This window comes from Alosa pseudoharengus, unplaced genomic scaffold (assembly GCF_046254945.1).
Source record: "Alosa pseudoharengus isolate Yale_2024_CS ecotype anadromous, Long Island Sound unplaced genomic scaffold, YU_APseudo_1.1 YU_APseudo_1.1_scf_24, whole genome shotgun sequence".
NCBI lineage: Eukaryota > Metazoa > Chordata > Actinopteri > Clupeiformes > Clupeidae > Alosa > Alosa pseudoharengus.
Genome location: NW_027468689.1, coordinates 5,230,169 through 5,254,151, shown reverse-complemented (window position 1 = coordinate 5,254,151; position 23,983 = coordinate 5,230,169). Strand labels below are relative to the sequence as shown.

General features: G+C 41.1%; 2 protein-coding genes across 3 annotated transcripts; one reads left to right on the top strand and one right to left on the bottom strand.

Annotated features, from left to right (window-relative positions):
- Positions 1-594: 594 nt before the first annotated feature.
- dzip1 (DAZ interacting zinc finger protein 1) lies at positions 595-20,079 on the top strand. 2 transcript variants are annotated; one of them, XM_076302922.1, is made up of 19 exons: positions 595-716; positions 2,188-2,255; positions 2,579-3,184; positions 5,517-5,601; positions 5,700-5,836; positions 6,293-6,451; positions 6,744-6,938; positions 8,023-8,085; positions 8,790-8,909; positions 10,353-10,401; positions 10,521-10,559; positions 10,702-10,761; positions 11,131-11,282; positions 12,044-12,245; positions 13,525-13,669; positions 13,840-14,093; positions 15,296-15,462; positions 16,680-16,839; positions 19,429-20,079. In XM_076302922.1, the coding sequence occupies exons 2-19, from the start codon at positions 2,253-2,255 to the stop codon at positions 19,509-19,511; spliced, it is 2,679 nt and encodes an 892-aa protein (XP_076159037.1). In that variant the 5' UTR covers positions 595-716; positions 2,188-2,252; the 3' UTR covers positions 19,512-20,079. The 2 variants fall into 2 exon arrangements, with proteins under 2 accessions (XP_076159037.1, XP_076159038.1); XM_076302923.1 differs by lacking the exon at positions 10,702-10,761.
- Positions 19,890-21,648, bottom strand: cldn10d (claudin 10d). The gene is made up of 5 exons (XM_076303795.1): positions 21,309-21,648; positions 20,940-21,101; positions 20,521-20,602; positions 20,303-20,410; positions 19,890-20,127 (listed from the first exon to the last, which is right to left on the bottom strand). The coding sequence occupies exons 1-5, from the start codon at positions 21,538-21,540 to the stop codon at positions 19,890-19,892; spliced, it is 822 nt and encodes a 273-aa protein (XP_076159910.1). The 5' UTR covers positions 21,541-21,648.
- Positions 21,649-23,983: the final 2,335 nt, after the last annotated feature.

The window sequence follows — 23,983 nt, the reverse complement described above, 5'->3', positions numbered from 1 at the left end:
AAAGGTAAACATAGAGAAAATACTCCGATAATTAACTATACTGCACGAGTGTCAATGTTTGTCAAATAAGAATATTCATCAGAGTTGGTTTAGGCCATAAGTGGTTTTCTTCTCAACATAACTGTTAACTGGCTATGCAGACTTTGGCCACGTGTGGGCAGCAAAGGCTAATGAAATTATAAGTCTACATTCTGCGAAGAGCTCCGGTCAACATCAATATGCAGTCTGATATGCAGTCTGGTTACTTGGCCTAATCACATATTAACTCCATTACTGCACAACTTAATTTTGGGCTATTACGTCATTAAAAATACTGGTCCAAAATATGAAAAAACAGAGGTCCATATGGTTTGGCCATTTTTGCTTTGAGGCTGAGGCTGATCTACATTTACCTGTGTGCAAAAAAAAAAAAAAAACAGGAGTCTAGAGCATGAGTGAAGGTTGCAAGTTTAGAAGATTACCACCATTCGCACGCACGGAAACGTAAATGAATGTAAATCAAAGATTGTTAAGGCGGAAACGCCTTAACAATCTTTGTGTAAATCCTTAGCACCCCAGAATGTCCTCCCCTCCCCCACACGGCCTGTGCAACTTTTCGGCCACTTGGGTGATGCGCAGGCTTTGGAATGTTTCACATTAGTACACAATAGCTATAAACTTACTTCTTACGCTAACTTTAGGACTTGGAATAGCTGTTGCAAAAATCACCAGTTCAGGTGAGTTAAAAATTTCAACCATACAGCATTTACCTTGTTTTAATGCTGCAAATTTAGCAATCCAGCTATTAACGTTAACGTTACAGAAGAACTGAGATTAGTTAGCCGACCATCTGGCAAGTTAGCTAAACTTCCCTTAACGATTCCACCCTCTTTTACTATGGTTCTTTAAAATAAATGTAGCTGCTACAAGTTTAGATACTGTTACTGTACGTCAATGGATGTTATGCATCTAACGTTAAACCTTGCCCCGGGCCGTTACCATTCTCATTTTTGCCACGAGATTTGCACAGAAAACCTGAGTGGATCTTCTTCCACCGTAAGTTAAATTATAAAGAAATTACATTAGGCTTTTTGAACTTGGAAAATAATGGCGCGGAATTGTTTTTGGCGACTAAAACTAAGTTCGCATGATTACTTTCCCTGAATTTCAGTTACTTGAAGACTGTTGTAAGTTCAAATATCATTCAAAATGTGCAGTAAAAAACAAAAACTCAGATATTCCGGAATTCCCAAGCATGTTGAGGCCCTACAGTTTTTGTTAAATCAGAGAGGATTGGCGGATCTTGCATGTGCTTTGGAATCTTTGTCCGTTTTTTAGGAAGTTTGGAATGTTTGGGCATGCCTTTTGTTTGTGACTCTTGCCCCGACTTGATGGCGTTACAAAGCCGCAGTAACTTCATTGTACCATCTTGTGGAATTGAGGCCATGGTTCTATAAGTGCAGGACCAATCACACGTAATTTTATGTTATGCATATTTTATGGTTTACGTTAATAACTTATATTGATAACAAAAGCCATTACGCGAGCAATTTATTCCTAACAGTAAAGCTACAGCTTCAGGTCTTTGGTAGCGTTATGTTCGTGGTTAGCTGTATCTAGCAGACCCAACAACAAACGTTATGTTTTGCCCCAAAGTTTAACACTCCAGAAAGTAAACAATGCCAACAGCTTTAAAACTGGCTGACATTCTTGCTAACATCTCATGCTTTCAACTTCAACCCTGACAAGTATGTCAGCTAGGATAGCTAATTTAGGCCCTACTAATATATTTGATTGTAAGATGACTTGGCTAACACGTGTAGACATATCAAGCTAGTCAACGAGCTAATACACTAAATAATGTGTGATTCTGAATGTAGGAAGTTAATTGGCCATTAGTTACTATCATACACCCACTGCTTGAAGTTTGAATAAGGTATCGGTATGAAGTAAAACGAGTGATATGAAGTGAAACGCTGTTCAATGTTCAATCAGGCTATGACATATCAAAATGACACCAGCACTAATTTAGGGGTTAGGTGAAACACTAGCTCTTTTTTGTTGTTACATTAATGTTGCCTTACTTAAACAAATATTTCCAGCCATTATTTGTTATTAGGCCCGTAGATATTTTGTTGCTTGTAGGATTGTTTGCATTGCTTGTCTCTGTGCTCACACGCATATGTTTGTTTCCATGGTGACCACCAGGACGCACAGCCTCGGAGTCGCCGTCAGGCGCTAGCTCGCGCGATTGTCACATCAAAAAGACTGAGATGGTAAGACCACCACACCGAGGCTGAACAAGATGGTTTGGGCATTGTGTTAAAAAAGATACCGGATTGCTGTCATCATTGTTGTCTTCTGCGTCCTTTCAGCGATAACAAGGTTATGTTATTGTGGAGGCGTCGAATGTAGACTCTTTGCTTAGGCTAATGTAAATATTGTCGTTCACATATTAAAATATCGCGTTTCATCCATAGACTGTATTAAGGTTTCATCATTGTCGTCGTCAAGGCATTAACTGTAATATAAATCTCTACGTTTTCTTATTGTCTTGTGTCTGTAATTCTAATAGCCTCTCAATTCTGTTCTCTTACAGCCCTTCTTCAACAACATCTACTACCCTTATCAGGTGGACTGTCAGGGTGGCCAGACATCTGTAGGGATACCCTCGCTGCTGAGCTCTCCACAGAGCCAGCAGTCCAACCACAGCCAGCACACAGGCTCAGTGGCCACCATGTCCACCCAAGCCTCCGCTGGCGTGCCACTTCCACCCTTCAGGTTCCGCGTGCGGCGTGAGAGTGTGGACTGGCGGCGCATCAGCGCTCTGGATGTGGACCGCGTGGCCAGTGAGCTCGACTTCCAGACACTCCAGGAGCACATAGCGGGCGTCACGTTCTGCAGCATCGAAGCCGAGCGGTGCCAGCGGTGTCAGGCCCCGGTGGACGGCGCTCTGCTCAAGCTCTTTCGGCTTTCTCAGCTGACCGTGGAGTACCTTCTCCACTCGCAGGACTACCTGAGCCTCAGCCTGCAGGCTGCGGAGGACAGGGTCCAGGTGGAGCAGCGAGAGAAGGAGCAGATGCACCTCACGCTTCAGAAGCACGCCGACGAGCTGAAGGCACTTAAAGAGGAACTCAAGCAGAGGAAGAAGATCATCACTTCACAGCAAGCCATGATCAGCACAGGCCTCGCAAGCTACCACAAGGTTTGTATGTGAGCCGCATGTCTGTTGGACTTCTCTCACGCAGGTTACTTAGGAAAGTTATTTAACTAGGCCATCGGAACCCTGTTGTCACATCCTCACCATTCAGGTCACTAAATAGTGTCCTATTGTCAAGGAATGTCGAGGAATGAAGCATAGCCTATTCCAGAGATTCTCAACCTTTTTGGGGTTAATTTCAATTCAATTTATTGTGCTTATAGAGTGCCAAAACATTACACATGTATCATGGCGCTTTACAGAATGTAGGCAATCAGAGAAGGAAAAGAGGAAGAAAAGAAAAGAAAGAAAGAAAGAAAGAAAGAAAGAAGGCCCATGGGTAACAGAATTAGCTGCATATGTATGTATTACAGGGTTAATGCACACCAAAGGTCAAACCAAAATGCCAAGGCACACTGAGTTATGGTTACTGTTTATAAATGATGTTGCACACATTATTATAAGCTATAACAGTGGTGTTATTTTTATTTTTATATTTTTTCTGTACAGAGTGTTCATGAGCTCTGACCACAACGATAGGTATATGCTCACATGTTGTTGACTGAGCTTTTTAATTAAGAAGCTTGTGTGTAAAAATAGCCCTGTAGCCTATTTCATGAGCCTGTATAAAACACATTGCATTCCTCAAAATTGACCTTGGCACACTGGCTTCCTCCACTGCTGATGTTTTTTCTGTCTCTGTTCAGGAGATGTAGCCCAGGCCATAGTATCAGTCAGCACACGTAGGCTTACATACATATACAGCTAATTCTGAACGACTTTATTCAGACACAACATTGAGAATGGGGAGCGAGCAGATGGTGTTGGCTGGTGACAATAACTCCACAATCCTTTTGTACTTAAGGCTGCTAAACAGAAGCCCCTCCCCCTCACAGCTGGGTCTCTTAAATCACTAAAGATGCTGTGTTTTCCTCCTCTGTTGGAGATCTTTCGGGCTAACGCTTTCCTGTATTGCCCTTTTTGCTCATGAGCAGCCACTGCTGATGCAACTATTGGTGTTTGATATACACACCGGAGCTAACACTGATCAAATGCCAAATGTTATATCTAAAGGGGTCTACTTTGTGTGTGCAGTTTCAGCGATTCAGTTGAACAAACAGTTAAACAGTGGCAATAATATTGTCAGTGGCAATAATATTGATTTGTCTTAAAAGACCCAAGATGTGATTTAAGACAAATTGTTTTGGCAAATTGTAAATTGTTGTGTTGTTCTAAGACTTTTAGGCCTTTAAGGAGCTTCCCATGTGCTTGCAGTCTGCATGTCACTAATGTAATTTCACAGATGATTTGGGCTATTAGATTATCGACCGCATTTTGCCACACAAAGAGGGCTCTCTAATAGCATTATCTGACAGCCAGTGGTGCTCAGACACCCAACCAAGTCACTCACTTATTCACAGATATAAGAATTTAGTTTAAACAGCACTGTTCACAGTGATGCTCAGTGTTGAGTGTGATGTGTGGTAGGTGATTTTTCCATAGCTTTTTCTGATAGAAGAATTTATTAGTTTTTATTGGGTTTATTGGTATTTATCAGATTTAGAGGGTTATGGTGATATAGCAGGTTATGGGGACATAGTGGTAAGGAAAGTCTTGCAGAGAGGACAGACTTGGCTCTAATGCCTCTGGTGTTTTAAAAGAATGATACATGAGGGGCTAAGCAAACTGTGTACACAAAACAGCTAACAGCAGGTGGGTGCTACACATTGGTGGTGGTTAGTGAGGTTCCCCCTTCACTGTGAAGCGCTTAGGGTGCCTTGAAAAGCATTGTATAAATGCAGTGTGTTTGTGTGTGTGTGTGTTGTGTTGTTGTGTTTTGTCAATCAGTCTATAGCCCTTTTTCCATAAAAAAAATAATTAGCTTAAATACGATGCGCATCATAAAGTTAGTGCGACATGTGTGATGGAAAAGGGCTTATATCGATGTACAGTAACGTCGGTTTTGTCGTGATAAGTTAATACGCTCGCCAGAGGTGGATTAACAAGAGTTAATTCGACATTAATGTGATGGAAAAAGGTATTTTCGCGCATATCAAGACGTTCACCTCACAATAGTGTTCCATTCGCTACCTTTGATACATTCGCTAGAAGTGTTCCATTCGCTACATCTGCTGATGGAAAACCGTCCAGCGCAGTAGAAAAATGTGCATTAACAGAGACATGATGACTTCGTTTTAATTCGTTAGAATCGTTCTGTTGAATGGAAAACTGTTTTGGTGCATCTAATATCGCTCAAAATGACATCGAACTATGAGTTAATTCGCTTGAAAACCTTATGGGAAAAGGGCTTATGACATGTGATGTGTTTCTCTTTCAGTGCCACCACTGTGACAAAGCGTTCATGAATGCCACATTCCTACACAGCCACATGCAGCGGAGACACCCTGAGGATTTTGACATCAGTACGTTCCTTTAAAGCTCTTTCATACTCCACTGTTAAGAGCAGTATCTGTTTTCACGATTAAAAACAGATGTATGATGTGAAAATGTTTCCACTCAGAGCTTCTGACAGACGCCCAGAAGAAGGTGCAGTCCGTGCGTTTCCAGGAGGAGATCGACCGGCTGAAGGATCAGCTCTCTCTGACTCGCTCTCAGCTAGAGATGCAGCAGCAGACCTATTTGGCTAAGGCTACTCAGGTGACCTCTCTCTGATACACACAATACACCTTTATGCACCCTTATAAGCCATTCTTGCTAATTAGCTTCTGAAGACGAATTAGCTTTAGAGTTCTGTAAATTCATCGTTTCAATCACTCAATTGAGTTGTTATATTAATATATATATTATCTTTATTGACAGACTCAAGGTCCAAATATAAAAGACACACACAGTATACAGACAAACATAAAATAAATTACACATAACACACATGTGTGTTCAATGGTTAAAATACATACAAATGTTGGTTCCAATATTGAAAAAAAACTGGAGGAATATCTTGTCTCACTTAGGTCATAAATATTGCTGTCTGGATATGAAAATTTTTGGTTCCCTAAAGGTTCCGGGAACGTTCGCTGCAGGTTCGTGGAAGGTTCTTTCCGAAGGTTCGCTCACGGTATATATTATTATAATAAGTGTGTCTGTTTCCCTTAGGAGAAAGACCTGAGTGAGAAGCAGGAGGAGCTCATGCGGGACCTGGAGGCATGGAAGGCTGAGGAGAGGACGACCATGGATAGACGGATAGAGGAAATCAGGCAACACTGTCAGCGAGATGTTGATAGGCTTTATCAGAAAAACACCATGCTGGAGCAGGTGATTGTCTAAAGTTTGAAGTGCGCCTGTTGTCATAAACACTTTTGACACTTGAGTATTCAAATAAGTCTTCCATGAAAGTTGTGTTATAGTTGTGTTATAGTAGTTTTATTCTTATCATAATTTGATGGTAATAGTGAGAGCTAGTGATTGTGATAAAGTACTCTGTTATTTGGGTGGAACATTTGACAGAAACAGTTTGAAATCTCATGTAACATTATGTGGATTATAATTAGCTTGCAGTGTGCAGTCACACGTCTGCCCTCCAAATAAGAATCATACTGTCCTTCAGCAATTAGCAAAGGTCCAGGAGACCAAACGAGAGCTGGTGACCAGGACTGAAGAGGAGAAGCAGGGGACCACCCACAGAGAGACAAAGAGGAGGACCACACATCCAGACACTCTTCATGAGGACACACACACGTTGGGCGAGCGTGCCAAACAGCAGCAGGAAATCATCAGTCTGGAGCAGAAGCTGCAGACACAGGTCAGTATTACGATAAGACATGCAGCTATATAGACACAGGTCAGTATTACGATAAGACATGCAGCTATATAGACACAGTGCAGTATTACGATAAGACATGCAGCTATATAGACACGGGTCAGTATTACGATAAGACATGCAGCTATATAGACACAAGTCAGTATTACGATAAGACATGCAGCTATATAGACACAGTGCAGTATTACGATAAGACATGCAGCTATATAGACACAGGTCAGTATTACGACATGCAGCTATATAGACACAGGTCAGTATTACGATAAGACATGCAGCTATATAGACACAAGTCAGTATTACGATAAGACATGCAGCTATATAGACACAGTGCAGTATTACGATAAGACATGCAGCTATATAGACACAGGTCAGTATTACGACATGCAGCTATATAGACACAGGTCAGTATTACGATAAGACATGCAGCTATATAGACACAAGTCAGTATTACGATAAGACATGCAGCTATATAGACACAGTGCAGTATTACGATAAGACATGCAGCTATATAGACACAGGTCAGTATTACGACTTGCAGCTATATAGACACAGGTCAGTATTACGATAAGACATGCAGCTATATATTAATACATGCAGCTATATAGACACAGGTCAGTATTACGAGAAGACATGCAGCTATATAGACACAGGTCAGTATTACGATAAGACATGCAGCTATATAGACACAGGTCAGTATTACGATAAGACATGCAGCTATATAGACACAGGTCAGTATTACGAGAAGACATGCAGCTATATAGACACAGGTCAGTATTACGATAAGACATGCAGCTATATAGACACAGGTCAGTATTACGATAAGACATGCAGCTATATAGACACAGGTCAGTATTACGATAAGACATGCAGCTATATAGACACAGGTCAGTATTACGACATGCAGCTATATAGACACAGGTCAGTATTACGATAAGACATGCAGCTATATATTAATACATGCAGCTATATAGACACAGGTTAGTATTACGATAAAGCTGCTTATGTCATACATTTGTTATTATTATGTATTAAATGTACACATTGCTATCTATCTAACATGATACAGGAGGAGAAGTGGACCTACAGATTGCTGAAAATCCAAAAGGAACATGAGACAGCGAAGAATCAGGTATGAAGGATTTTATAGCATCTGTGTACATAGTCTGCAGCGTTTAAATCTCTGGGTTCAGAAGCATTTTCCTTGTTTAATGCATCCCTTAAAGTTCTCACCCGCTGGGTCTGAATTCAGGCGTGGGCCAGGGTTTTTAAGATGTGAAAATAGATAATAATATCTAACAGCTTAATTAGCTTAATTGTTAAAATGCTTAAATGTTAAAGCAACACCAAAGAGTTTTTTGTACCTTAAAATATTGTTTCCAAAATCGTTTCAGTGGTTCATTAACTCGTAACAGGGTGAACGGCACTTCTGCATTCTCTTTGCGACCCTCTATCGGCTATAACCACACTATGTAAGTTTGCCAGATCGGGTAGCGGATCTGTAGTTCGATGGAACGAGATATAAGAAACTACAAATTTTACTTGCTTCTGATGTCGCAATACATCGTACTTTCATAAACTCATACAACCTACTCCACCTTGTCTGTGGACCTCGTTATTTCCAAAGCCGGTGCTGGATAAACAAATAGTGTGCGTGCGACAGGAAAAGTGCTTTGGTGTTGCTTTAATAGCTTAAATGCTATTTGATTGCTGTAAGTCACTAAACAAGTCTGTCAGATTAATAAATGTGAAAGTAAACGGCTTTGAACGCTTCTGATAACATCAGGCGCAGAGACATTCCTTGCTTCAAGCCTTGTTTAATGTATGTGTCCTTAGCTTACTGAGGGCATGCAACGCCTGCAGAAGAGTTTGACTGAACAGAGTCGTAGGCCAACAGAGCAACTGGACAATCAGCCGCTGAAGCAGGGAAAGGACCTTCGCCATCAGGCCCTGCAGGTCAGACGAGCGCTGTACACAGGAAGTAGATAACTTGTTCAGGATATCCTGCATTAGCCTCTCCAGCTGGACGTCAGTAGCAGTATCGCTCCTCAGATATAAAGGAGGATGTTGATGTGCCGTAATGACTATGATCTTCAGAGTCTATTCTTTTTCAACACAGCTAATGCTGTTTTTCCAAATAAAAGACTGCTTTTCCTGCTAGAGGTTCATGCAGGTTTACCCTGGATATTGAACATGGGGAACAGGTGCATTAAGCAATGGCTTTGCAATCAGCACATTCCTTTGGGAAATTAGAAAATATGTTTTTCTTGCGGTAAGCCTACCTGTTCATTGTTGCATTCTAATCTTTTGAATGGACAGCAGTCAAATTTTTTTTTTTTTTTTCTTCAAATAAAGCCATCTGTCACACTGTGTTCTATTGGTCTGATGACAGTAAATAGTGTTTAGTAGGAAATAGTTGTGATATCCTTAGCAAACACCTATTCAGACACAGAGGAGCAACCTTGTCATAAGCTAGCTGGGTGCAGAAGGGTACTGTATGTTGCTGCTGGAATAAGAACAAGTTAATTGCTGACTTTGACCTTGTTTGTTTGATTTGCATAAATCAAACAATGAAAAGTCCATCTCTTTGAAGAGACACAACATCGATTGTACTGACATACACGCAGCCGGGGGCGCATGTAGTGCTGCTCGCCCTTCCTCCCTGTCTTGTTTACTATGCTGTTGTAATGAGTCATTTCTGAGCCCTTTAGCTCGGCCACCAGCTGGACTAATCACAGCCATCACTAACACCTCGGCCACCAGCTGGACTAATCACAGCCATCACTAACAGCTCGGTCATCAGCACATGCCCTCATAAGGACAGTGAAGAGTTACAGGCGGCATGCGCTATGAAATGCATTATAGTCAATGGCTTGCGCTATGAAATGCATTATAGTCAATGGCTTGCGCTATGAAATGCATTATAGTCAATGGCTTGCTCTATGAAATGCATTATAGTCAATGGCTTGCGCTATGAAATGCATTATAGTCAATGGCTTGCGCGTGTAAAAACTGGTCTGGTGCTGCGCTGAGCAAAGTGCAGCGCATGCCGCTTTGCCGCTCTTGCGCGTGCCGCGGTCAAAGTTCAATCAGGTTGAACTTTGACCGCGGCGCACAGTAAGTCGTTGGTATTTTGCGGTGAGCCCAGCGGCAAGCACAACAAAAATCTTTGGGACGTTACCTCAACCAAGAGCAAGCTAGCGGCGAGCACAGCGCATACCGTGTACAATGTGATAGGCCCTTTAGGCTCCTCAGTGGGCATAGCACGCAAAAATAGACTATGAGGACAGAATAGTGTAAAGTTAAAATAAGGTAAATGAAAGATTGTCAGCACTCGGAAGAGTTGAGATCAAAATAATGGATGAAAATAAATGTTTTTTTTCTTTGATGGCCCCATAGGTGAAGAAGGTTTCTGCAAGCCCTCCTACGGTTGTTGTGAAACATGAAGGTATGTCCACCTTTAGTATTTCAGTTATTGTCAACATTGGTATATTGTGACACCTAATCCTAAATTGTCTTCACTGTCCTGTGTCATGAAGCTCACTGTGTTCTTTTCTCTCATATCAGTCACTGCCCCAGAACCCAAAGTCCAGCCAGTCATGCCAGGTAAGTGGCCATTATGCCATATTAGGTAAAGTGTCATCTGTAGACCCCCATTAGAACAGCAAAACCTGTTAGTGTTCCACTGTAGAACCCTCACCTAAAATTCCGTGCTGTTGTCCCACCTTCCTGTGCTCCTGTCGATCAGAGCACCCTCTCGTGCTCCCAAAGCTGGACCCCATAGTGGAGCTCTCAGACGAGGACAGAGGTAACCAGCCTGTTCCCCGTGGCATGCCGTCTACTGAATGCATGGTCTCATTCCGTAGCCTGTACGAATCTCATATTTTATTTCACGATGGGCTTCATCTGTGATGGTGCGGAATGCTTTCATGTCCATTTGCGCATGTTGCTTGGTATTGCAATATCAGCTCTACTCGTGCCTCATAAGACAGGTTATGTCCTCTTTCTATGTTCACCTCTTGTCCTTACCATCCATGCTCATAAGAGATCATCTATGAACATCTATTATGTGCTTCTGTGCTGTGATATTTAATCTGCTGTAGAATGCAGCGCTTGCCATTACTCATAATTGGCCAGAGTGAAGATTTTAATCATAAACGTGTATTTGTTTTTACAGATTCTTCAAGTATATCAGAGAAGGAAACCATTTCACATGAAGTTCAGGAGAGGGTGAAAGAGTTCCTGAAAAACCCAGCAGCTAAGCGAGAGATGAGGGAGATTGTGGAACAGACCCTTGGGGATGAGCTTCACTCTCTGGGCATTAGATCAGTAAGTACTGATTCAATAACGCTAAAGTCGGAATGTGAACTTCTGTAAAATGCTGAGTCCAAAGTTGTTTTTTTGATAGCACAGGTTAGCCTACTTGTTAGAGTGTGAAGCTCAGTGGTCTAAGGGGTTAATTGGAAGATTGCCAGTTCGAATCACATATAGTCACTTGATGCTGTGCTTGGTCGGCCCTGTTAGCCTCCATTGCTAGGAGAGGATGTACTAGCTAACTTGTTAGCCTAGCAGGAGCAGAGTGGAGTATGTGACATTTAGCAGATTACCTTTGATCAAGGTTTGACTTTCAAACATTTGATTAGAATTGATTGTTCAAAAGGCAAAGCAGAATAGGGTGTACTCATGTTATGTGTATTTACATGTGCACAGTAAAATAGCTCATGTAGTCATAAATGTTTTATTAAGTATAAGTATACTCTTTTGATCCTGTGAGGGAAATTTGGTCTCTGCATTTATCCCAATCTGTGAATTAGTGAAACACACTCAGCACACAGTGAACTGAACACACAGTGAGGTGAAGCACACACTAATCCCGGCGCAGTGAGCTGCCTGCAACAACCGCGGCGCTCGGGGAGCAGTGGGGTGTTAGGTGCCTTGCTCAAGGGCACTTCAGCCACACCTACTGGGGTTCGAACCGGCAACCCTCCGGTTACAAGTCTGAAGCGCTAACCAGTAGGCCACGGCTGCCCCCTTACATAATTATGGCACTAGTTAGTAAATAAAAATTAAAAAAAAAAAACGTTCTTCAGGAAACGCGAGGCCTTTCTCAAGGAGAATATGACCGCATCATGATGGAAGTCCGTCAGAAGAGGAGTGGTGGGGTCAAGGGCAGTCCTCGGGGCCAGCGTATCCGAGCGGAGATCTCACACAGACTGGACCAGAGGGTGCAGGACAGACTAGCAGACTGCAGCGCCGTCCCAGAGAAGCAACACAGAACTAAAGACACTCCAGGTACACATATTATTACACAGTATTAGTACACATATTATTACACAGTATTAGTACACATATTATTACACAGTATTAGTACACGTATTATTACACAGTATTAGTACACATATTATTACACAGTATTAGTACACATATTATTCAGCATATGTTTAACTGAACAAAAGACACTCCAGGTACACATATTATTACACAGTATTAGTACACATATTATTCAGCATATGTTTAACTGAACTAAAGACACTCCAGGTACACATATTATTACACAGTATTAGTACACATATTATTACACAGTATTAGTACACATATTATTCAGCATATGTTTAACTGAACTAAAGACACTCCAGGTACACATATTATTACACAGTATTAGTACACATATTATTACACAGTATTAGTACACATATTATTCAGCATATGTTTAACTGAACTAAAGACACTCCAGGTACACATATTATTACACAGTATCAGTACACATATTATTACACAGTATTAGTACACATATTATTACACAGTATTAGTACACGTATTATTACACAGTATTAGTACACATATTATTACACAGTATTAGTACACATATTATTCAGCATATGTTTAACTGAACAAAAGACACTCCAGGTACACATATTATTACACAGTATTAGTACACATATTATTCAGCATATGTTTAACTGAACTAAAGACACTCCAGGTACACATATTATTACACAGTATTAGTACACATATTATTACACAGTATTAGTACACATATTATTCAGCATATGTTTAACTGAACTAAAGACACTCCAGGTACACATATTATTACACAGTATTAGTACACATATTATTACACAGTATTAGTACACATATTATTCAACATATGTTTAACTGTTGTAGGCTACTTTGTTTCTTTGTAGGACTCTGTAGGAGAAAAATGTCAGCGCTACTTTTCTGTACTTGACAAGCCCACACATTAATTGTGTGCGTGTGTGTGTGTGTGTTGTGGGGGGGGGGGGGACTTTTGATAGATTTACTGTATACTCAGAGCAAAAGTAATGTTCTTATAGCATTGTCATCTCACCTCTCATGCAATAGTTCTACTCAGAGCCTTATAGATAGTCTATCTATAAGGCTCTGGTTCTACTGTTCAGTTCTTTCGTTCAAAAGTTCCATCCCGGAATCTCTGCTCATAAGTCCTATGCACCAGAATTGAGTACTGGTATGTGTGCTGCTCAGTGTGAAACCGTGTTGCCAAAATGGCCGTGCTTTGTCACATGGTGTATGTATATTTCTGCGTTTTCAGTGGCTCGGCCAAGGACCGTGTCCAGCAATGTGCAGTCTAAAGGAGGAAGTCGAACGATTTCAGATGCTCCAGCCAAACAGTTGCAGACTCCAAAAGCATCTAACATTACCAGGACAAAAGCCCAACCCACCACTTCCACACCTAAGTAAGTGTCTTCTCTACAGATGATTATGGACACCAGTAACTAAACTGGTTGTGGGTGGATTTTTTTATGTAATTGTATTGTCTAGGATAAACAGCATCACTATTAAAGAAATCTGTATCTGTAGAACCTTTGTCGTTATAATATTCTTGCGTTCTTATGTCATTCACTAGGGCACATCCAGTCAGTTCAGATGACGAGTCTGAAGAAGGGTTGGTGCCGCAAAGCTCAAAGAAAAGCTCCTCTGTCAGAAACCAGCCCATGCCAGTCCCCAGGGGAAACGCCCCACAGGTGGTGGTCTGCAGAGAGCGCTCCAGCACTTCGGTGGACAATGATGGAGGTTGGACTGAGGGCAGCGAGCTGGAGGAGATCGATATGCAGAATTCCAGTCCGATGAACCGCAGTGCGTCTGGAAAGAAGGCTCTCGGTAAGGATGTATTCTTTGTCTGTATTAAACTACTGGCATATGAGCTGCTAGAGTGTGCGCGGTCTCCCTTTGTTCATTACATTAAGTATGTTGTGACTAGGGCTGTCACTTTTGTGAAAAAATCTTGTTCGATTATTGAGACATAAGTGTTCGTGGAATCGATTGTAAAATCGATTTTTCATGTCTAAAGACGTTTCCATTTTCAACGCCAAATATAGGCCAATCCACAAAAAAATAACAGGCATTAGGACGAACGTAAAGAGGGTGCTTGTAGACGCAAGCCAGCAATATTTCTGATGATTTATTGGCGTGAAGATTCGTGCACAATGACAAACAGGAGTGCTACATTCTCGAAAAACAATAAGCCGAGTATCCTGCCATTACATCAGTGACAAACATTACTGCAGGCTTCAACGTAGCTGTGTTTACGATTAGAAATGTCAAACAAATTTCGCCTACGTAGAACTCCATTGCACAGTTTGCATAGCCTACCGCTTTGTTCTTCTCCATAGTTTGATATACCAAAAATCCGAAGTACTTCCACACCGAACTCCTCAAGTTATTAGGGCCTATCACTCCTCTCTCTCATGTCGCACAGGTTGATCGCGTTGTCCTCCATTTTTGGCAAAACCCGAGCAGCACAGCAGCTGATTGAAACAGCTGTTTCCGGTGCGTAAAATTGGTGGGAATTTTCTTTTTAGCTTTCGCAATGCTTACTGCACTTCGGAATTCTTTTATATTCTTATATTCTTGTTTGTGAATTTTGTTTAATTCGTTTAAAATTAATAGTGTTCATATTTGGTTAAAATCGATTCCCTATTTTAGTTTTCGAAACTTGTGTTGTTTGGTCCAATCGATTGTGCAATCGATTTTCGAACGTAAAGTGACAGCCCTAGTTGTGACTAGCACCTCAAGAAAACTCCTACCATTGGTGCGTGTTTGCTTCCCCCTTCAAAAAGGATGTATTCTTCACAGACACACTCTCTTTCTTCCTCTCTCACTCTCTTAGACTTTCTCTCTTTTTTTCTCTCTCTTCTCTCTCTCTCTGACTCTTATGAGGGATGCATTACACCTATTTGCAATGCTTCCTCTATTAAAGAGATACAATAAGAAATATCAATTGAATTACCTATAGTGTGGTAAAAAATCCATCATCTCTACTGTATATTGTTAAATGGAAATTCAATTTGATGTCACTCTAGGCCATCACGTGAAAGACTTAACAAGGAACCTTGAGAACCTGCTGGCTGACCAAGGGCCGGCACCACTGGCAGGGAGCATTAACACGATCAACACAGCAAATTATTTTGGGACCCACAATAACATGAAATCTATTCCCAAGAGCAAGGACGTTGTGGAAGAACTCAAGGTACACATTCGTTTTTCACTAACATAGCTGCTATTTGTGATTGTGTAGCAGTCCAGTAAGGTGTAGAGAGAAATGTCATGTCTTGTGGAAGCTAGCCTTAGTGAAGCCTACAGTACATCGGCAAAGAGAAAAGGTACACTTTATCCTGGGGAACCTATGGTTTGTTTTGCTTTGGTCAGTTTGAGTCATCACCTGACCTGAAGATCCCACAGTGTAAACGGTGATAAACATTGAGTTTTAGAGAGTCAGACCCGCATAATGCTGTTGCTTAGTCATTCCCATAACTCCGCAAAGCCTCATGCTCTCCTCCAGTGTCAGTTCTGGGGGGGTTGCAACGGCAGCAACCACACCGTCCTGGTCAGGGTGCGTTTCCCAAAAGCATAGTTGCTAACTAAGTTAGCAACTTTGTTGGTTGCAATGCAATTTCCCATTACCAACCAACTAAGTTGCTAACAGGTTAGCAACTATGCTTTTGGGAAACGCACCCCAGGAGGGGGGCCCAGAAAAAGAAAAAAAACGCTTTATGTGGTGATTCTGCATTAAGTGCAATCATTGCTAATTGTGTCTCACTTACCAGCATAAAGAGTAGTTGCTTGTTGTTTCTGGCAGTTTCCCTATTGGCTGATAACAATTTATTTTTAAAAAATTGTATCAAAAGTTCCCCCTCCCCCATGGGGAGTAGTGGGCTTTGTTAGCCCATCTGTGCAAGTGTCAAGACATGAGATCAAGACATTCTGTTCTTGGAAGGCTAAACTAGTGGAAAAATGTCTGTAAACAAATTTCCGAGCCAGAAAAAAAAAGATCAGAAGAGGAACGCAAAGAAGGTAGGCCTACGGTTCTTGGCTTAACTTTCAGGCAGCAAACGAGTTTGAGGATACGGTAGGACAATGAGGACATTAATACAGTAACCCGGTAGCCTGTGCTCACCTGTGCTGCATGCGTATACCTAGGCTATAGTGGTCGTCGGCGTGCATGCGTGCGTGTGTAAGTGGGGTTTTTTTGGAGGGGGGGGGTTAACGTAGTACCGACCCTGCTCTCCTCAGTGTCATTACAAACCATGTCAGATTTGTACAGTTAGCACATTCGCATGTGAAAGAACAGCGATAAATCTCCTCAGTGTCATTACAAACCATGTCAGATTTCTACAGTTAGCACATTCGCATGTGAAAGAACAGCGATAAATCAATATGTGTCACGTTTGTGTCATGTGTTTTCAGAACGGGAAGGATGCTGATGAAGATGATGACGACGACTGGGATATCTCATCTCTGGACGATGTTTCTAAGCCTAATTCAAGCCTCAACATGGTCCAGAAGACTCTGGACTCTTCCAGTACGAGTGTGTGGGGTCTCTCCACTGGCCCCAGCCCAAAACCTGGTAGGTGTTTTGGCACAGAAAAAAAAAAGCTGTAGTGTTTAGTAGTGGTTTTAAGTTTAAGACAATAATGGTCGGTTTATACAGGGTACCCGCTTACGAGTCTTAAAAGTATTAAAAAGTATTACATTTAATTTTCCTAAATTAAGGCCTTAAAAAGTATTGAATTTCACCTCAAAGTCTGGAATTTTTTCACGGAGGTCTTAATTTTTCAAATGATCAGTAGATTTAGTCTAATATCCTCACGTAGCGTAAATCACAAGGATTAAAGTTCTCCGTCGTACGACGGATTTCCGTCAATTTGATTTTAGAAATGTCATTTGAGATCGATGCAGATCCGGTGAGAAAAAAAAGGAGGTGGGGGTCTATCACTATGATGGTAAATGTTTAAAGACCTAATAGTGTTCTTGAGAACTTTCTGTGTCTCAATCAGAGATCGCTCAAGAAGATAAGTCAGAGTTTCGCTTTGTTTATGTTGTAGCTACACGCTTGTCTCATTGGCCTGGGGCGGTTGCTTAAAAAAAAAAGAACACGTCTGGAGGACGGTCTAAAAGTTGGATTACAGTGACACAATCGAGACAGCTGATGAGGTTGCCCAATCCGTTTAACTTTTTTGGATATGCTTTTGTGAGCTCTATGTGCGAATTCGGAGGCTGTGTTCTTTCCATGCATCAATGTAGACAATTTCTTACTATCGCAAACTCTTGTCAGGGGAGGTCATTCATTTTGGGTGTCACCTATGACTTGAACAGATAGCCTGCTATGCCACCCAATGTACTATTATTGTTACAGTTTTTAATCAATGCAACTAACATTATGTGTAAAGCGACGCAATATAAACCGTATGCCTCCCGTCTGTTATGACATGTAGGCTACAACAATGTTTTTCACAATTTCCGACGGAAGGTTTTGACTGAGCGTGTTCAGTTCAGAGCGTGAACAGTTCGCGACATTATTATTTTATGTTAAGTAAGGGGGTCAGTCGTGTTTATGACGTACAGACAGCCTTGTAGCCTATTTTGCTTAGGCCTCACTTTTAACGACAGTAGGTTATGAGCGTATGTTGACAAAAAATAACCATGCAATTAAAATAGTCAACTTAAAACTTTGCTATTATTAATGTAGCACAAAACCATAACCAGTAGGCCTACCAGAACCTTGCATATTAGCGTCATGATTTGTGTACGTTTATCTATGCCTGACCGTTTTTGCGCTAAGTAGGCTACGCATGTTCTTTCATAGCGCAACACGACCTGTCCCTCACCATATCGCAACCTCTTGTCAACCTTATACAATCTGTTGCTGAAGACAAAAGCGCCCTCTCCAGATTGTCGTTATCAGATGCGCAGACCTCCTGCATGAGCACACACAGTATTGCTGCTCATTGGATATCTGAGTTGTCTGTAAAACTCAAAATTACCATGTTTTCATTAAATGCGGATGAGGCAACAAATGGAAATATGAACAGTATCTAGACTGTTCTGATTCATTACTTTGATGAGGAAATGTGAAGTCTTGCAAACTTGATTTTATAGATTTTACTTGGTGTTGAATTGCATATTAAGAAAAAAAATCTCCCCTTTAAATACTTTTGGCCTGAAGTAATTAAATAAGAGTTTAAGTTAAAGCCTTGCTACAATATTGCTGCAGTAGAAAAGAACAGCAATGGCTAATCAGCAATGGTCAGGGATGGTATTGAAATATTGTTTTGTTCATCAGGAAAACTCAATCTCAATCAAGAACACTCTCAATTCGCCTTATTCACATGGCGGCCATTGGCGGCTAAAATGAGGCTACAGGGTACACAAACCATAGGATTGTTATGTTCTATGCATTCACCTGTAGGTGGCATTAATTATATAGTAACTTAAGAGTACCCTGTAGCCTCGTTTTGGTGTTTATTTGGTGCTTTACTTTGCTGTGTGCATGTTTTTGTACATTAAAAACAAATAGGTCGCGACCGCAAAAGGGGTGCTATCTCTATAGGTAGATATGAACAACGTATGACTTATGGCCTGAAAAAAGTTTTTTTTTTTTCACTTTAATCCCTGAAATCAACTAGGTTCTATTCCGTGTAAATTTGTCCATGAAGCAGGACATTCAGTCACGTTACTACCACGACAAAGCTTTGCGTTGCCACTGCACTGCTGTCATGTTCATGTTGGCATGTTCAAACACTTGTAAATAGTAATTATTTGAGGTTTAATCTTACCTTTAATATTATTTATTCTATCCGAATGGGTGCGGTGTAGGTATTAAATTTCATCTGAAGTGGTATTAAAAAGCTCTTAAAAAGTCTTAAATTTAGGTCTGACAATTCTGGGGGTACCCTGTCCTGTCAGTCTCTTCATTGTCCTATCACAATAAAGGAAAAAAAGCCCAAAAATATACTTTCAAAAAAGAAATTTCAGATGATATCCAATCAGAGTATGCCCTTTTCGCAACGCCCTAGCAGCAAATTTTGTCCCTTTCACATAGTTTATCCAGCGACACCAGTTGCCTGGACCTATGAATTGGCCTTAAACCTGACACTAAAGGTCAACAATAATGTGATGCCAAATAGCTAAAGAGCTTTTTTTCTTTCTTTTTCAGGCCTGACAGAGGCTGGCACAGGAAGCACTCTGAAGAGTAGTCTGGTGTCCGTCAGTGACTGGAGCAGTTCGGAAGATGAATAGGTTATATTTCTTACAGATTATGAATTAAACTCCACAGACACGCACAAAAAATAAATACTTCATATTTGCATTTGCCATTTATAGATTTTTGTCACCCCTGATGTCTAGATGATATTTTTCTGTACATTTTGTGAATATGGTATATCATGTATAAATATGATTTTTCTTTTTTACAAGTGAAGCTTTCTTTCTTAAAGCACTTTATACTAACAGACACAACATTTCTTTTTAAATACAACAAAATTATTTAGCAATTAAATCCACGCAGGTAGTGTTCAGAGCAGAGGTGAAAAGGTCTCTTGTGGACAGGGCCTCCTCAGGTAATAAACGTGCTGCTGTCCGAGTCTTTACAGACTCAAGTCGTTGTGGGCCATGCACTCAGACAAACGAGTCCCTCCCGCGCGGTTGCTTAGTCCGAGAGCTGCGGGTCTCCTGGCTCGCCAGGCTGACCTGACCAGAGAACAGCGGCGGCACCGGAGTGGGCCGCCTGGAAGATCCGGAGAAAGTTAGCGCAGGTCTGGACGATCCTGGGAGCATGTATGTCCGCGTGCGTGCTGTGACGTAGGACCTGGGTCGTACTGTAGCGTAAGACCTGGGTTGACGTTGTTTATTTCCACTAATGAACAGATTTTTGAGGAAAGACATGAATGAGTTCTATTGTATTATTAACATGACAGTATACAGAAATTAATATTGGTGTTTATTTATATCCATTGTGTGTGTGTGTGTGTGTGTGTGTGTGTATGAGTAAATAATAAAGTTGAAATAAAATTGTATTGTATTAGTGTTACTTTTTATAGAAGACTTCTCGTCCCGAGAAGTAACACATGACAGAAGCGGCAGCGATAACCAGACTTGATCCTCCCCACCCAATAAACACGGCTGCTCCTATTTCAAATCTGAAAGAGATTGGACATTTAAAAGATACTTTAACAGATATTTCTGTTTATGGATCAGTGCAGCTCTTAAAAGTCTTGTAGTGAACTTTGTTCATTGTGCATATACTCACTTCTGGGCTCTAAAATTTGGATCTACAAACTCGGAGCGCACCTTATTCCCCCACCAGGAATATACTATCAATCCAGAAAACCCTGCAAGATGGGAGAAATCAACTCTAGATTGTAGTAATTATAATACATTTCATTTTCATTGTGCTTTTCAAGACACTCAAAAGACGTTTCACAATTTCACATCGATACATAAATTACAAACAAACACACAAGGTACATGGACATGGTTACATAAACAGAAAATACAGGAACTTGAACAAAGCGGAACTAGAGAGGAGGGCAGTGAGAAGACGATGTCATGGAATCGAGATTTATTACTTGGTCTTATCATGTCAATGAATAATAAGTATGTAATAATAAATATGTAATGATTATAAAGTGATGGATTACACCTATTTTGCGTTTTGCTGTATCTTACCAGAGGCAAGGTAGGTGACGCTTGCTGCAAAAGTGACCCTGGCATTGGCCATCTCTGACCCACCTATCTTGGTGCATTTCATCCCAATGAAGGTGAGAACACCTGCCCAGAAGCCCAGGATCACTGATACGATGGCCAGGGCTCGGCACACATGCAGAAACACTGCCGAGGTGGGATAGGAATAATACAAGTCTGTTGGAGCCATTTACAAAATGAGACCAAATGCCTCCTACAAAGTCACTCTGAGGAAGTGTCCTTCACATCCTACTGAATACTGGTTGGGATTGTTCCACACCTTTTGCTTTGGTGTTCTTTATCGAGTCATTTTTACACTAATTCAACAGGGAATAGATGGAAGTGGTGTCTCACCTGAGAGAGCCATCAAGGAAGGGTAGTACTTGCAGTCGGACACCCCGGTGGAGTCCGAGATACAGTCCATCCACAGGTTTGAGTAGTAGTTGGAGGTGGTCAGCACCACACTTCCCACCTCTGAGAAGGTCCAGTACTCGGTAGGCAAAGTGGAGCAGATCAGGATCCACCCGGAGAGGCATGAGACAAAACAGCCGATCTCCATGTACATCACCAGAGTCCGGTACTGCATGGTGCTGAGGGTGGGGTGAGACACTAAACAACAGAGGGTGTTAACGTGAAATCAGAGTTCATCTGAACTGTGGACAGTGGAGGACTGCACATAGCCTCTGGAACAACTCAAAGATGAACAGGGCTTGTTCAGCCTCTTTGTGGTTCTTCGCATCGTCAGCATTTTTGATTTCCCAAGATCATATCTGACTCTCACCACAACACTATAAGGTTTCAGATGAGATCACCACTATGTGAAGAGGAACAAATATTAACACGTTGACAGGTTTTATTATGACAGGATGAGGACATTTGAAGGTCATGCAGTTTGTCAGAATTGATTGGAGTTTCGTTATTGGAGATGTTATTTTGGAGTTCTGATTAGACTTATAGTAATCAGTCAATCAGGTCAGTGAATCCCTTAAAAGCATGACCTGATATATTGTGTGCCAGTAACTGATCATCCACACTATGGTTATGGTGGACACTGAATGTTATCTCAATATTTTATCCGGCCCTATTGTTTTCGTAAGGATTATTATTATTCACCTATTATTGTTATTCCACTTTTTTGCTTTCCTGTTTTTGAGGTGGTTAACATGGTCGAAAACTCTTGAAATTTGGCACACCCGTCAGGTGTCACGCATCGCAGTTAGGTACAAGAGCTTGACCCCGGGCGTGGCCCAGGGACTCGCTAGCGCCCCCTTAGGTGACTGATCCCGTGGTTGGCAAATATTTTGAGGTGGTTAACATAATCGAAAAGTCTTGAAATTTGGCACACACATCAGGTGTCACACAAAGCAGCTAGGTAAAAAAGCTTGGCCCCGGGTATGGCCCAGAGACTCGCTAGCGCCCCCTTACGCCCCCTTAGATGACTGATCCCGTGGTGGGCATATACTTTCAGCTACACACACCAAATTTGGTAGGTGTCTGTATCTCCCCAAGATGAATGACTTTCATATGTACAATGCATTAGCCACGCCCAACAGGAAGTGAGGTATTTGGGATTTTGTGCAGACTAATATGTGATGAAATATGTAATGAATGAATCATGATGCCAAAAGAGGTGCTTCCCATGGGTGAAATGCATGACATCAAGTGATACAGTGAATAGACAGGGATAAAAGCTTGGCACCGGGCGTTGCCCAGGAACTCCATAGCGCCCCCTTATGTCACGGTGACATATAGTTTTAGATACACACACCAAATTTAGTGTGTGTATGTAACTCCCAAAAACAAACAACTTTTGTATTAACATGCCATTAGCCACACCCACAGGAAGTGAGGTAATTGAGATTTTGTGCGTTGTGGACATGATCAATTTTAACATACTCCTCCTAGACGGTTGATACGATTCATGTCAAAGTTGGTATACATGACACCGAGATGTTCCTGATTATAAATTGTGAAGCTTTTTTTTGATATGTTGTAATTTGACGAAATGGCGAAATTATTAATTTTAATACCCTTCCACATAAACAATAAATGTGTCATAATTCACCATGCATGGCTTGAAATGTTTTAAATTTCACAGGTCATTGAAGACCATGTTAATGATAATATTGACATGCCCATAATGCATGTTTGGCATAGCGCCACCAACTGGCAACAGAAAGAATGACAATTATACTGATGTCATATGATCAATTTGAACATACTCCTCCTAGACGGTTTGTCAGATTCATTTGAAATTTGGCAAACATTATGCCAAGATGTTGCTGATGTTAAATTGTGAAGGGATTTTTGATAAGTTATATATTTGATATCATTTTAATATCTCACCACATAAACAGGAAATGTGTCATAAATCACAGTGCATTGAGTGAATGGTCTGAAACTTTTCAGGTTAATAGATATCATGATTATGATGATATCCAGACACCAAATGGGCCTGTCTGACATAGCGCCTCCACCTGGCCAAGCAGGAAATGTGCCAGAAATGGACAATGCCTTAAGTGATTGATCTGAAAGTTTACAAAACATTTGGATATCATTATTGTGATGATATTCACATGTGTAATTTCAATGCCTAACATAGTGCCACCATCTGGCCAACCAAAAAGTGTATCAGAAATGTTCTTTGCTTAAAATGAATGGTCTGAAATTTCTCAGGTGAATATATATTATGATTATGATGACACCCAATGGGCCTGCCTTGCATTACGCCCCCACCTGGCCAATCGAGGAAATGTGGCAGAAAATAAAATACAAAAACCAATAGCTCACGCATGAAATATGTACATTTTAGAAACTCACCACGTCGGTGCTTTGTTGGATTCTGACATGTCACAGGTTGCGGCCCGCAGGTGCTCGGGCCCGCCATTGCCGCTTGCGGCTATATTATATAATTTATTTTATATAATATATAATTTATTTTAGACAAAAATAAACTGAAATTTGAACCTAGACAGGTGGATTTTGTCAAGACAAGATTCACTTTGACCGTGGTTGTCCTTGTTTAAGTA